At 37.3% G+C, this 15,731-nt stretch overlaps 1 protein-coding gene across 18 annotated transcripts in view; it reads right to left on the bottom strand.

The window, feature by feature from the left end:
* The window catches only part of PTPRD (protein tyrosine phosphatase receptor type D), a 2,332,625-nt gene that overhangs the window by 69,618 nt on the left and 2,247,276 nt on the right, over positions 1-15,731 (bottom strand). For all 18 annotated transcript variants that reach the window (XM_058431780.1, XM_058431782.1, XM_058431784.1 and 15 more), the window contains one exon: positions 2,804-2,979. In XM_058431780.1, the coding sequence (XP_058287763.1) occupies positions 2,804-2,979 (176 nt within the window). The remainder of the gene's footprint in view (positions 1-2,803; positions 2,980-15,731) is intronic.

Raw genomic sequence — 15,731 nt, 5'->3', positions numbered from 1 at the left:
ACAACACGCACACATATTTTCTTCATGTACCATAAGAATGAATATTATTTTAAGAACCTGAGCCTTAATCTAAATAATGACATTTCAAGCTTCAGCTCTTGGAGAGGTAATTTGTTTATACTACCTGGACTACCTCCCTTTATGAGGAAGACTGGTGCCACTTCCCTTCATAGGGCCAGGCTAGTTCCAGTGTCTGCTTTGAAGTTGGCTGCTGGGAATTGAAAATTCACTGAGTCCCAAGGTCAGACCACAGAACCCACCACGTTCCTAAAGTCTGGAGCTATAGATTTCACTAACAACTCACCCCTATTCATAACATTGTTTTTATAGTGAAAGCCAACTCCAGCTCTTGTTTGGGAATCCAGGAATGCCTTCTCCTTTCTTCCCACTACTTTAGGTAAAAGAGCAACTGGATAGGGAAAGGGTGAGATGGGAATGATGGGAGGCAGGAAGATGGAAGAGCAGATGAAATAATATGAGGCTCCAGTGCTTTGTTAAATCTCTCCAGGACATGTGGTCATTTAGTCCCAAGTGTTCTAGACTGGAGAACAAAGGACTTTTGGGCCTTGGGGGCCAGGGCTCATGTGTATTGTCAGAATGATGGTGGCTGAGACTCCCCAACTGCCTATTGGCTTATGCAGGTCATCACAAATCTGGGTACAGGCTGAACCACCACAGAATAAAAATCACAAGACAGCATTTTAATTGGCCTCCTTAGGCCATTTAACAAAGGAGAAAGCTAACTTGCAAGAGCAAAGAGTAATTAATGAAGGGAGCAAACAGAGGTTCATTTAGTAACTTCCAAATAAGTTCCTCTGGCTGAGGGGGGTTGGGGGAGAAGGTAGCCTGCAACAGAAAGATAAACTGTAGGTATTTAAGTCACAATGCCTTCCGCCAAGAACTGCTCATTACCATCAGATGTTGCAGTGGCAGTGGGGCCAGTTAGAACTAACTTTATTATTAGAAGCAATTAGGGAGAAAAGGGGCAGAATTTCATTTGGTTATTTCAAAACAAGTTTCTGTGCACAGTTTAATGAAGGCCTGCAGTGTCAAGATAAAATGTGTGTTTTACTGAAAACAGCTTTTGCAAATGACGGCTTGTTACTAGCAGTTATCTCCAGGCAGAACAGACTGGGTAGGGTGGATTTACATGCATGCCGTAATGTAATAGTTCAGCTGTCTCAGCTTCACAGAAGTGTCAACAGGCAGTATGGCTTGATGGTGAAGCACGTGTGTTCTGGAGCCAGACTGTCTGTCTTCAATTCCTATCCCTGACCTTGGTAGCTGAATGACCTTGGGCAAAGCTTCTGTAATGTTCTGGACCCAGAACTGGAGGTCACAGTAGTGTTTCTTGTAAAGGGCTGTTTTGAAATATCAATGCACCTAATATGTTAGACATTATTATAGTTATGAACTATTATATCCAAGATCACTTGGAAGGGGAGTTGTTTTTAAAGAAACTGCTTGCTATATAGGAGTTACCTTAAGCAAAAATCGGTAACAAATCCATTTACATCTTTTGAATTGGGTTTGCATGTAAAGTATGGCAGATATTTGTCTTCAGTGTCATTTTTATCTTAATTCTCATTTTAGACAATATTTCAACATCTCTATACAATTCAGATGTTTTGAAAAGATCTAATTGCTTTTTAGTTTTGCTAAACCAACCATTTATCACTGCTTTTGATTTCCCACCTTTGAGGTTACAGTTGTGGCTTTTTAATATGTTTCTGTCTGAGCTTTTCCCTTATAAATCTCTTGGGCAGCTTTTAAATTGTCCCTCATATACACGCCTAGGCTTAGAGAAACTGCCATGTGTTGAGCTTAGAAGAACATTTACAGAACCTCAACTCTCACACAGCAAATGGGGAATCAGGCTTTCTTCCTTCTAAATATCCTTTTGGAGACTACTATAACCACAGTAAAAGAGGCCTCTCACTTGTGGTTTCAAATGCTGTCTTGAATGTCTGCATTCTTCAATGAAAGTATCTGCTATCGTCAATGAAGTTTCAGAGATCCCATCATTAATTTCTCAAGCTTAAAGGTTGATTTTCTTCAGATGCTACAATATGTACACATGTACTCAGGAATATGGTATACTGCTTACCCATTATTTTTTAGTCCTTCAAACCAACAGCATTTAACTAATGTGCCACGCACCATAATATTGGAACCATATGATGAATAAAACTCTTTTCTTGGACCTTACCAAGCAATGACTCCATTATTAAAATCTACTCATTTTGGAGAAGTTTAAACTAGCAAAACGCCCTCTATGCATTTATGTGTTTTCTCAGCCGTGTATTCAGCCACATCATTTTTCTAACTGCCCTGACTTAATTTATACTAATGTGAATAATTTAAGCAAGAGCCTCTTTCAGAGAACTTAAGTCTTACGCTGCAGATTATAATAAGAAAAAAAAAGTTGAAAATAGTGGAGGTACCTATTGGTGGGATTCTCCCCAAAACCCGTAGGTTCTTGTCCAATGGTGTTTTTGAAAGAGGTTCAAGCTAATATTTATTTTGTCTAACCAAGTTGTCTATTCCCGTGAATATTCCTTTTTTTTTTTCCCCACTTTTTAGCAACCACGCACATCATAACATGGGAGAATTTCTTTTGTGAAAAGACCCAGAGGAGTTTTAAAGAATGGTTTAATTAGAGTTGTTGATGCCCATTCATAATTAGTATCTGTTAGAAAGGTAAGCCTTAGGGAAAGGTTAGATTCTGAACAGAATAAAATATGCAACATAGGGACTCTGAGGGAAAATTTTTAAAAGGAAAGAGGTGGATACTTATTCTTACCCTTGATCTTTCTTCTAGTTTTGTCATCATGACAACTGTGGCACTCCGTTGTTCCCATATCATTCTCCAAAAGTCCCCAAATGTTTCGGGGAGAGATCCCTGTGTTGCAATATAGGCATTTTGTTTCCTATAGCCATCTATGTAGTTGGCATTCACATAGTCACTTCCTGGGATCCCTGGAAAACAAGGAGTGTTATTCAACCAGGTGAGCACATCACAAGAGGAAATAGCCTGGGACATGACCTAATGGCAGTGCTATCTTCCTGTTCCACCTCACACTAGAGAAGTCACAATACATTGAAGGTCGGGTTTGAAGCAAGATTAAAAACAGGTCCTCTTAGAACTATCATGTTAAAAAAATGTATGCAAAAAAGTGTCAGGTCTTTTCAACCAACCAAGAAAAGAATGCCTTTTCTTTCACTGGTTGTTGGTTTTCTCTGCTGCACTGACAAAAAAAATTAGTTTGCAAAGAACAATAAACAATCTGGTAACGTTCCTCACACATGTGCTTCCCAGGCAAAAACTAGATAAAAGAATGCCTGAGTCTGAAAATACAAAATAGAGTGGAACACCCCATAATAATGAAAAATTCTTTGTAGATTTAGTTAACAGGAAATTCATATATAAACTCATTTAATATTTACAACAACTCTGCAGTAAGTCCTGTTATGAGTCCTGTCAGGAGAAAACTGAGGTGCAAAGAAGTTAAAGAAACTTGAGCAAGTTGCTCAAGTTGATGGAATCAGGTTTAATCATAGGCTACTCATATGTGTCTTGACCTCTGTAAAGTATTGCTTCTCATTTAAAACTCATGATTTATTGTAAGCAGCACATGAACTTCTTGGATTAGGACAGCTGCCTCCTAACTGGATGTCCAACTTCTACTTCTGTCCTCTCCAGTTTGTTCTCCATCTAACATGACAGCAGTTTTAAGAAATTTATTTCAGACACTGTAACTTCTTCAAACCCAACAATGGCTTCCCCTTATACTTCAAATAAAATCCAGACTCTGAACATCACTTACAAAGCTCTGCAACTTCCCAAACTCATCTCATTCCACTCACCTCCTTGCCTTTAATACTCTAGACATTGGTCTGCTTCAATTATTAGAAAACATTTATTACCCTCCTTAGCTAAATCCACATCCTAGAATATACTCTGCCTCCTTCCCATCATAAAACACCCAGCCTCCATCCCAGAAGGCCTGCTCTGGAGTACCCTGAGACATCAGAACTCCCTTGACAGCCCTTTATACTACTGATTAAGGTTATAATTATATATTTAGTTGTTTGTTAAGTTGCTTATTGCCTATTTTCACCATGTCTCTTTTATTCACCTTTGCTACCCTAGTGACAAAAGAGTAAATAATTTTCCCCAGTTCCAACATGTAATCAGTAGCAGAGATGTAATTTAATGTAGATATTGTGATTTAAAGCCTGGTTTTCCATCAGCACATGCCTTTAAGAGAGATAGAGGCAAATTTGAGCTCCTTCCAAGAAGAGTAGCCACAGTGATTAAGGGAATGAAAGCTACTCCATATGAGAAAGAATGTATATTATAGCCTAGCAAAGGAAATAGTAGGAATTGGGATGACAGTTGCCTGTGAGAAGAAGAGAGGTTTAGATTTACTCTGTTGAGTTCCAAGTTTTAAATTCTGAAAGATGTAACTACAGAAACATGAATTTCATCTCGAATACAATAAAGCATTTTCAAATGGTCAGAATCAAAAAGGGAGTTAAGTTTCCTCGGAAGCTCATGAGTTGGCTATCTGTAGCGGGGAGCAAGCGCTTTATAGGAATGTCAGCATGATATGGGAGGTACACTAGAACTTGTGCATGATCCCATCTACCCTGGGAAATATAAGTCTTGGAATTATGGGGTAACCATTTTTTTCTTTATAATGAAACATATGTTCCCAAGCTAAAATTGTTATATTTCACTGACTGCCACTTGCAATGACTTTGACTGCTTTTCTGATTCCAGTTGTAAAGTTGATCCTCTCAAGCAAGGTAATGAAAATCAGATGGAAACTACTGCACTCTGAGATGAACACACAGATATGGAATACCACCAGCATTAGTTGAAAAGCCTTTTGAGCAAAACTTGAAATGCATGGTTGGCTGTAACATTATTCATCTATTACAGCTACTCAAGAAGCAGTTGGGGTTTTGGCAGCCCTTTGTTGGTAAAGATCCTATTCCTCCCCAACACCAGATTACTGTAGATTCAAATGATGGTTTAAATAAAATTCTCAGGTTACAAACACTGGGACGTACACACATCTTACATATCCATAGGATTTGGTTCTGAGTCAAGAATGAATCCATCTAAGAGGGAAAACCTACTTTCAAAATTTTAATTTAGCAGTTAGCAACATTAAAGAATTGATAAAAAGGATTCTGGCTAAGGGCCTCACTCAGCTGCCAATATACGCAAAACTTTTTTCCAAGAAAACTCAGAATGGAGAAATCTGGGCTAAATGACTCAGAAGATTCATCACCTGGGCCCTGGGCCACTTCCCGCCTTATCAAGGAAAGCAAATGTGTCTGAACAATGCATCTGAGGACAGAGAAGATGCACAGGAGAATCATTCCTAAAGACAGGGAATCAGACCCATCCAACCCTCTTTGCTTAAAAATGTGAATCAGTTATTATGTAATGAATTGGGTTTTTTTGCATACTGCTCAAGTTTGAATAATAAATTCTTTTTGTTTAACAAGAAGGGGGTAGGCTGCTACTGAAAAATGATTGCACTTCCCAGGATAAGAATACAAAAATGTTGCCTGAAAACTACTAGGCACCAGGAATCAATACTATCACTAAATGCTTTAAGAATTTAGGAATTGGGCGAAGTATAGTAATTCATGCCTATAATCCCAACATTTGGAGAGGCTGAGGCAGGAGGATCACTTGAGCCCAGGAGTTTGAGCCAGTCTGAGCAACATGGTGAGACCCTGTCTCTACAAAAAAATAAATAAATAAAAAATTAGGCTGGTGTGATGGCTCATGCCTGTAATTCCAACACTGGGGAGGCTGAGGCAGGAAGATTTATTGAGAACAGGACATGACAAGCCTGGGCAACATGGCAAAGAGACTCTGTCTCTACAAAACACTAAAAACTTGGCTGGATGTGGTCGTGCATGCCTGTAGTCCCAGCTACCTGGGAGCCTGAGGTGGGAAGATCATTTGAGTCCAGGAAGTCAAGGCTGCAGTGAGCCATAATTGCACCACCACACTTCAGCCTGGGCGACAGAGCAAGACTCTGTCTCAATAAAAGATAAATAATTAATATTTTGAAAAATATGTAATTGAAAACAAAATCGAATACCTGGTAGAGCAAATTATTAAGCCAGTGCTTTATATCCTGAGAATAATGCTGAGGTTCCTCTTATATTTTGATACCTATTTGTAAGAAGGTAGTACATGGAATGAAAGTCTCCTTCTGGCAAATCTCTTTAAGCACTCTGGTGAAAAGACATTTCAGGTTTCTCTCTCACAGATCCTCTGCAAGGTGGAGATAAGAGAGATGGCAATGTTCTCCAGAAGCTCTAAGATCTAATGAGTCCTGTATTCATAAAACCCAATATAACACACTGTGCAGAAAGATGAAGGAGAAAAAATTTTAGAAAGGATGGTGGCGTGTCCTAAAAATATTAACCCCAGATTGGAAGCTAAAGTTAATCAGCAGTCCATTTCAAGTAGATGAGACTCTGGTTTTTAATGTGACATATTTAGAAAGACTTTTCAACCAACACTGTGAAAATAAACAATATGCTGCTTTCCAAATGTTTTGGTGCCATGAAATGCTTCTTCAGTAGTTCTTGATTAGGATGTTTCTGCTGGGAGGCTGGATCTAACATTCTTCCACTTTTTAGGGGTGACTTTCTCTAAGTAGTGCATATTTGTTTATTTAATTTTCAATTCCCTGACTTTTCCAAAAAAATGATTTGCTTCTGCTAATGCAACATTAATCAGAGTGCACTTCTAATCCAAGAGAAGTATGTCAGAATTAAGTAAATTCCTTAATTTCAAGGATGGAAATATAACTTGAAATGTAGTACTGAAAGAGTATAGAATTACTATAAATTAGGTGATTGCTTTTCATTCTTGGAGTCAAGGAGACCTTCCTCCAATACTAGAATAACAGTGCTTGATTTGTTTTTTGGGTTTTCTGTTTGTTTTTTGGTTGGGGAAGGAGTTATTGCAACAAGAGGAACATGGCAAAGATATTTACCTTCTGCTCCTCACAGGCAAAATTTTAGAACACACTGGCCCTGCTGCAGGAACTCTCTTGGAGTCAGTTGGTCTTAGTGTCTTTGTTCAAAGTCCAACAGCTTACCTCTAAGACTGGTTCTTTCCTAGGAATCCATGGCTCTACTGGATTTATAAAACTGAGTGGGTTTTCATGATTTCTCATGCATTGTTTCATGTGCATTCTCTAATTAATAACAGTGATGTCAATAGTTGTAACCCCATAAGTAATTGTTTAGCCTTCTAATCTTACACATGAGAAACCTAAGGCTAGACCCTCTAACTTCATATTATACCAATATGCTCCATTCCTGGGTTAAAGTGTATTTCCTCAGTTTAATGAACTGTTCTTTCTTGTGGCATTTAAAAATATTACTTACATGCTTTATACTGGGTCTTTGTGTTCTGGACTAACTAAACCTGGCTGTAAACACAAACCTGTAAAGCCGACAGAGATTGTGATGAGGTGAATGATTGGTAGAGCTGTGCTTCTGTTGTTTTTCATGCACAACAAGCCATAGCAAACAGCTATTTGAACAGAATTAGGCAAGTTTTAGGCTCGCATTTTATTTGCTGTTGATTGCTAGTTACAGTTTTCAGTGGAGAAATGAGCCTGGATATAGACTTTGAATAATGGGGCCATGTGGATTTTTTAAAACCACCAAGAAGAAAAAAAAAGCAAACGAACACCCAACTTGCTATGGATTTGACTTTTGGGGCCAGAAGATAATTTGATTTGAAAAGATGTCTCTTGTTGAAGGGGTGTTTACAATGATGAGGGGTTCATAATAAAGCCTTAAGCCCTGCCATTAAGTGAAAAAGCAGGATGCAAAATAGTACATGAATTATTTTGTGAAATCAAGTAATCCTAAGGGGAATGATCACAATTTTGCATCACATTACACTGCAGGTAAAGTCACGTGTGCATTTTAAAGTCTTGGGACAATAGCAAGCACCTGCTAAGAATTTAGAGAAACTGACCAGGAAACCTGGACTCCTGCCTAGGGCTGCTGGTAGTTTACTCTGTGATCTTTGGCCAGTTACTCAACTTGTCCAGAACTGTAATTGTTTATTTGCTAAACAAGATGTGTTGGACAAATTGATTCTCTCCAGTCCTTTTGAGTTCTAAAATAAGGTGTCTGTCTGTGCTATTCTTAACCTTCTTGGACTCAGAAACCTCTGTGAAGTTATTTTAAGATAAATAGAGGCTTTGTGTCTCTCAGATTAGGTAGGAACGCACTCTGATGCTCTTTCAAGCTGATTCCTATTGCTTCTACCTTTGATGTGCTGAGATGAGATTTTTCAGTGAGGCTGCTACTTCACATCTTGATTGGAACCTGATGGGGCAAAAAATAAACAAAAAACAAGAGGAAGTAGTGGTACTAGGTGGTCTGTCCATGGAAAGAAGCTCTCCTCGGACTTTAGGGGGTGAGAATAACTAAGAGGCAGCCTTGGAGGGAAGGCAGAATCCCACCGTGGCTCCAGCGGATGCTGCTGCACTACAGAGATGGAGGTGGATGTTCAGCTGAGCGTCTTTGCACTCTGCTCCAACTCACAATTTGGCTTCAAATCCCAGGTACTTTTATTTTCTTTAAGTTCTATAAATCCCTAATAAAGTAAGGACTGTGTCAAAAAGAAATTGCTTTTTGGCAAACAAGTTTGTTCGTTGTTGTAAGACAGAAGTACTCAAGACCTAATAGAGCACAAAATCTACCTTTCATTTGGTAAATAATGGCCCCTCCTCTACTCCAACGCACAAACGAAAAAGCATAATGACACTATATTGCTGTTAATATCGGTTAAGACCTAGACTGCAATTTTACAACTAACATTGTGGCAAAAATGTTTACTTTGCCGTCTCCAGAAAAACTAGAAAACAGGAAATAGGAAAACAAAATTAACAAAAATTTACAAGTAAATTGATTAAATTCTAAAGGACACAGGCCTTTCCCCTGACCCTTCACCTGTTCAATAACAGCCACACATGGCTGCATCAGACCTGGTGACATGAAGGATTCTTTCTGCAACACACCAAATAAAGCAAACATTTATTGCAAAGACACTGTCTGTTGTTTGCCAGGGTATCCCCTGATATAGCTGCAGTCTTTCCAAGTTTCTACAAAACACACACAATTTTTTTTAAAAGCATGCCTGTTCTGTGGGCATCGTAGATGAACCCCACAGTGAGCTAACAGAGAAACAGATGATATTCAGAGTATTTCAACCCAACCTGCAACTCCTCATTAATTTTTGTCTTCCTCTACTTGATTTTCCATATCCCCACACTGCTGAGGAGGCTGAGTTTTGAGAATGGACACAGGAAAGTAGACGGCTGATTGAACTGTCTTTGAATACATTGCAGTATCAGCAACATGAGTTGGGGAATTATCAGCACCTGTGATAGAGGGGCATGCTTTTTGGTTAGACAGCAACTTGCCTTAAAATACAGTAGACCTGAGGCCACTGAAGCTTAACTTTCAGCCACATCATGGAGTTGTGGTCCAATTAGCTTTATACTAATAAGGAGGCAATTATTATAGAGGTTCATCAAGCAATGAAGTAGTCAACAATCAAGCATGAGACACGACTACAGAAGCTCTATGTGTAGGAAACACTCAGATGCTCAGTCTCCTCATCACTAATATGAATATCATAATCAAAAAGTCCTGGAACCAACACCTCTGTGAGAATTAAATGAATCAATACATGTGAAATTTCCAAAATGTCATATGGATTTTAGTTACTATTATGATTGATGTAAAAATGGAAAAAGCCTGCTTATTCTTAATGCCCTACTGATAAAAAGTAATTCCAAATCTGGAAGGCCCCTTTCTAGCTTCTACATTAAAAAAAATTATCAGACAGGATAAAAATAACTCTTTTACAATTTCCCAGCAATCTACTATCTGTATCTATATTCTAAAAACAGAACCATAGATTATGTAGGTTTATCTACGGCCTCAGAGTAATGAAGTGTAGATTCATTAGAGTAAGCTGCATAGATATACAATAAAAAAAAAAACTCCAATGAACTAAACACAATAGAGATAAAAATAAACTCACTCCCAGAGCTTTCTGATTTTACTCTTCGATTAGCTTTCTGAGAACAAGAGTAAAGTAAAAAACAACACAGCCAGCCAGCCCTTAAAAATGCTTTTTCTCTTTTCTGCGTAAGAAACACCAGCAGGTATAGTCTAAAGTAGGAGCTAGGGAATAACAGATATAACAGCACTTGCTTGGCTACAAGTAAGAGAAAGATACCATTTACACAGCTCTAATTAGATAGCTCTTAGAAAGACTGCAAGCATCCTGTGAAACTGTTCCAGGTTTCCCAGGCTAAGTGCTATCTAGCTTTCTATTTAAAACAAATTAAGCTATAAAAATTTGTCTATTCGCTGCTGCTCAAAAAAAGGAAATGCTTTTATGTATTTTTTTAAAAAGTACCCTGAAATAAAATGATTAAACTTCATCACAGTTGTAAACAATTAACTTGAAAACAGAAAAACTGAAAATGCTACAGAAACCATGTTATCAGCCTAAATCAATGATTGATGCTCTGAAGAGTGTGAGAAAAACGAACTCAATCAATAATTGGACGGGATTTATTTTTTTTTTCAAATGAGTTTTTTAAGGGATGGGATATACATTCTGACAAATTTCCTTTAGCACCTTAAATAGAATTTCAAGAGCAAGATAAAACAAACATGAGGTGCCAACAAACTATTCACTAGTGACTGGGAAAGAGGGGGAGAGAAATCCGGAGGGAGAAAAAGGGATCATATTTATTGAGGTAATATGGGGAGGAGCACACAGCAACTATCAAAGGACTTCTTTATTGGGTGAAATAATTGTAATTGTTTTGATGTTAGAACTTCATATGGAACATTTATATTCACTATAACTAACATTCCATTAGAAAATGTTGGATAGACTGTATTAACATATTTTCCTAGGTTTTTCTGGTTTTGTTTTACTTATTGAAAATACATCCGGTTACCAGATAAGCCTCCTGCCCAAAAAAAGAAAAGAAAAAGATATTTTACAGCATGGCTACAATGTGAAATTGGACAATACGTTAGCATGTGCTCACAGCTATTTCAAATGAATTGCTATAGACTGACCCACAGAACACTGCAGAAGAGAGGCTAAGACACAACTGAAACACAGAGCACTAGTGCGGTAGCGAATGGTTGATAACATTACAGAAGGAAAAGCAGTAGTGTCTTGTCTTTATTTATTTATTTTTAACTGGATTTATCTTAGAGGTGGCGATTCCATGTGAGCAGCTTTCTCATCTTAAAGGTGTTAAATTGCCCATCTCACAAATAATCAAGTTATTGTAACATCATCTATATTATCTATGCTTGGATTTTTTTGAATTGCTCCTGTTTTGCAAATCAAACAGCAGATGATATATATTTGAATTTCCATTAAAAAGAATAGATAGCCCCTGTTGAAATCTGTAATGCTCTTATGGGTCTGGTTTCCATTTATCAAGCACCAGTGTTTTCTTTCGCATTACAGAGTACTTCAAATACATGCAGCTTTCTCATTTGGATATTAATTTTTCCACAGATCACATATCAAAGAAATTTCATCCGCACTTAAAAGGGCCTATCTGTAGTAGTAATAAAACGCATAACACTAAAGATAATCTTATCAATTCCCAATATTTATTATGCATTTTCTTGGTGCCAGGCACTCTTCTAGGTGATTTACATATGTTAGTTTATTTAATCCTCCTAGTAATTGTAGGAAGTAGGTACTATTAATAATCCCATTACACAGATGAGGAAAGCAAGGCTCAGCAACTGGTCCAAGCAAGCTCTGCAGAAGCAAGCAGAGCTTAGGATGTGTTATCAGGAAAGAGGTTCTTGAGCAGCATATAGGCCCTCCTAAGAAGGTACTTACTTTTACTTATTAAAGAGATGAAGTGAATAAATGTATTTATGTTTTGGAACTTTAAATATATGACCCTTTCTGTAAGAAAAAAAATAGCACACTGCTCTGATCAGAATGTGTTCCCGTAAATTCATATGTTAAACTTAATCACCAATGTGATAGTATTGAGAGGTGAGGACTTAGGAAATGCTTAAGTCGTCAGGGCAGAGCCCTCATGGGTGGGATTAGGATCCTTATAAAAAAGCTTGAAAGATTCAGTTTGCCCTTTTTCTATCGTTTTGGCCATGTAAGGACACAGCATTCTTTCCCTCAGGGGATGCAGCAAAACAGGACACCATCTGGGAAGGAGACAGACTGGGCCGTCACCAGAAAGCAAGCCTGCTGGCACCTTGATCTTAGACTTCCCAGACTCTAGAACTACGAGGAATAAATTTGTATGGTTTATAAATTACCCAGTCTGTGGTATTTTGTTACAGCAGCACAAATGGACTAAGACATGGATCCCTATTTTACTAAGCTTTTTTTAAAAAATCAGATTAATAAGCACTAGTGTTAAAGAATGCATATTACATACTAGGTTTATTCTTCATCAGTTCTGACCCTCTCATGGATAAAACCATTTAAATCTGTTTTGGTGAGAGTCACCTAGCAGCCAATAATCCTATTTAGAATAAGCCCACTAGCTTTTTTTTTTTTTCCCTTGAAGAAGCTAATCTCATACTGTCTAAGATTTAATATTTATTTGCCTACTTATCATCTTTTGATCTCAGGATTTAGAAACAATGTTTGGAATTTTGCAGATGGTAGAAATGGTCTTACACATCCTTGTTTTATAAGAAAACAACGAAAGACATTAAGTCATAGGTTCTTCCTAAACTGGAGAATGGGCTTGCAAAGAGAGTGTGTATGCACGAACTTTCTGAAATTAGTGTACAAATAAAGTATGTAACTGCTCTATGTTTTCAAGTGGGGTTTAAATGTTCGTGAAATTATCAAAAGGATCCAGCTTTCCCAAACAGTTAATGTTAACTGCATTAAGTGAAATGCTCAAGGTCACATTGTTGTTTAAACTGAAATTTAGTTTTCAGTTTTCTGTCTCTTTATTCAGTATACTTCCCAATATACCTTAAAACGTGAGATTAAACAAACAAACACAAAAACACACCTGAAAATCATTTCTGTGTCATTTATTCTTTGGAAAAATTCATTTTGACTGGAGTCTAAGAACACAACTGAAGACCTCTAGTTCTAAGATTTCTATCATAAGTGTTTCAAAATGTGTATTTGAAAATTCTTACACAATCTTCCCAGCCAAAAAGCCATCAGTTTTGAATCAGGTTTGATGTACACAGGCAGGGCTATTACGATTTCAAAAGCCGCTCTGGGCCTGCGTAGACTAATGGGAAGAACAGCTGCCTTGAGACTGACATATATTAGTATTTTGAATTTGTCACTTATTAGCTATTGATCATGCTTAAGTTTGCTGACTTTTTAAATGCTTCCATTTCCTCATCTGTAAATTCAGATCACGACAACTAGCTTTTGGGGTTGGGCCTCCATAACATGGTGCTCGACACGTAATAGACAACCAGATAATCATATCTATTATAATGTCTTGTCTTTGTTGTTGAATTGAAAAGTAGAATTTTAATTTTGCTTTATATTTAGACTTGGCTAACACTTTTCTAAAAATCCATGTCAATATGGCTTTTAAACAAACAAAATGTTAATTATAATACTACTAATGGAAACAGTACTGGCAGCAGTGAAGATTAATTATACTTTAGAACAACAACCTCTTTTTTATCCACGACTGCAATAATTAATTTTTGCTAATTAAGAGGCATTATAATAAATAACCTGCCACTAATTGATACTCCTTGGTCAATAAGAAATTAAAGACACATACAACAATATTTGAGGTAAGCAGATCACCTGTATTATCGTTAGGTTTACATGCACTTGACATTTGTTCTGCAATCTTATGACTCTGGTCCATCTGAATGATGCATTTGATGATTCCCATACTGTGTCCCTGCCTCAGGTTAGTCACGCCATAAAATAGGAAATGAGATAGGAAATAGGAAATGAAGTTCTAAACTAATATTTGTGTTATCCATAAGGCTAATGCCAAAAGATAAAATAGATTTTTAGGCAAAAAGATAAGATTGAGCTTTTCCACCCACGCTAAGTAACTTAAGACACTGTCACATCCTGCATCGGTAGGAAAGTATTAATGAGTGATGTGGGAAAGTGGAAGCCCCAGATCAGGAATCAGAACAGCTGGATGCTAGCGAGTTATATTATTTAAATTCTGTGGGACTGTGTGACTCTGGGCCAATCCTGTCTGAGCTTCAGTTTTCCCATCTATAAACGTGAATACCTATATATCTAGTAAAATACTTACAATGCTGCTTCATTAGACTGTTGTGTACAGCAAATAAAACAACTGATAAGGAAACTACATAGAGATAACTCTTAGAAGCCAGAAATGAAAGAGATTACCGCTAAGAAAACTGATATTCAGAGAAGTCAAGGTTACCTAGCTAGTTACTGACCCAACCTCAGATTTCCTTGTTCTTCATCTTTTGGTTTGTCCATTTTCTTTTCCTAATAAAAATATACTTTCTGAACAACTTTGGATTCTACAAGTTTAAGCATAATATTATATATTCTGTGTATGCATATCCAAGTATTAGCTTCCATTTGGTCTTTATTTGAAAATATTTACCTTTTTTTTTTTTTTTTTCCAAATGGGGTCTGGTTCCGTTGCCCAAGCTGGAGTGCAGTGGGACGATCTCAGCTCAGTGCAAACTCCACCTCCCAGGCTCAAGCAACCCTCCCACGTCAGCCTCCTGAGTAGCTGGGACTACAGGCACGTACCATCATACTAGCGAGTTTTTTGTAGAAAATATTTATCTTAACTCATTAAAATAAATCCTATTGCCCTCTTCTTCAGGAATTACTATTTTCTCTTAAGAACTGCTTAAACATAGGGGGGATGCCAATGGTAATTGGATTTGTCAAAAATTCAATTCTGTTTCCATACTGCTTACCCTATAATTAAACAATTGAAACCGTTTTGTAATTAGGACTCTTTTGAATTTATTCTGCATTTTTCCTAGCCTAAATAAAATGACTGTGATTTGGAAAGATGTCACCAAGTGTCACTATTTTCAAAAAGTTCAATAAGCACATTACTGCCCATATACAATTCCTGATTCTTTTAATTTTTCCCCGTTATTCTCTCAGTGGAAGTAGGATATACACTTGCTCTACTAAATAAATATAAAGACAACATCAATCACTGTGACCACTTGCAGTTTTTGTTGTTCTAATGTCTGTCAGATCATTTTGCAAAATAATGTAAGGAGTAACCAGCACCACTGAGAGAACAGAACAAAAACACCCAAATTAAAACTCTCAACCAAAGTCAAAGTCACTTAAGTTAGTAACATTGCTTGGAACACAAAACAAGCACATTAAGTTTTATAAATTGTGCATGAAGTCACTTAATATTTCAATATACTAAAAGCTGGCCCTGTATTATCAAAGCTGTCTTTAGAGGAGAAGCCTCAATTAGTGGTTCTGTGGTTCCAGTTGCCAGTATTTTCTCTTCTGTGTTTAAGATACAGGATGATTGACTGCCCTCATGAATACCTGCTGGTTAGCGCTTAGTTTAAGATAAAATGCCGCTCACGGTTGTAATTTAGATGAGAGCTCTCTATAGCTCATAAACTTCAATTAAATGCTGCTAACCTTTTGCATAACACTT

This window comes from Hylobates moloch, unplaced genomic scaffold, assembly GCF_009828535.3.
Source record: "Hylobates moloch isolate HMO894 unplaced genomic scaffold, HMol_V3 SCAFFOLD_19, whole genome shotgun sequence".
Classification (NCBI taxonomy): domain Eukaryota; kingdom Metazoa; phylum Chordata; class Mammalia; order Primates; family Hylobatidae; genus Hylobates; species Hylobates moloch.
The sequence above is the reverse complement of the archived record's forward strand: the minus strand, read 5'-3'. Positions and strand labels throughout refer to the sequence as shown.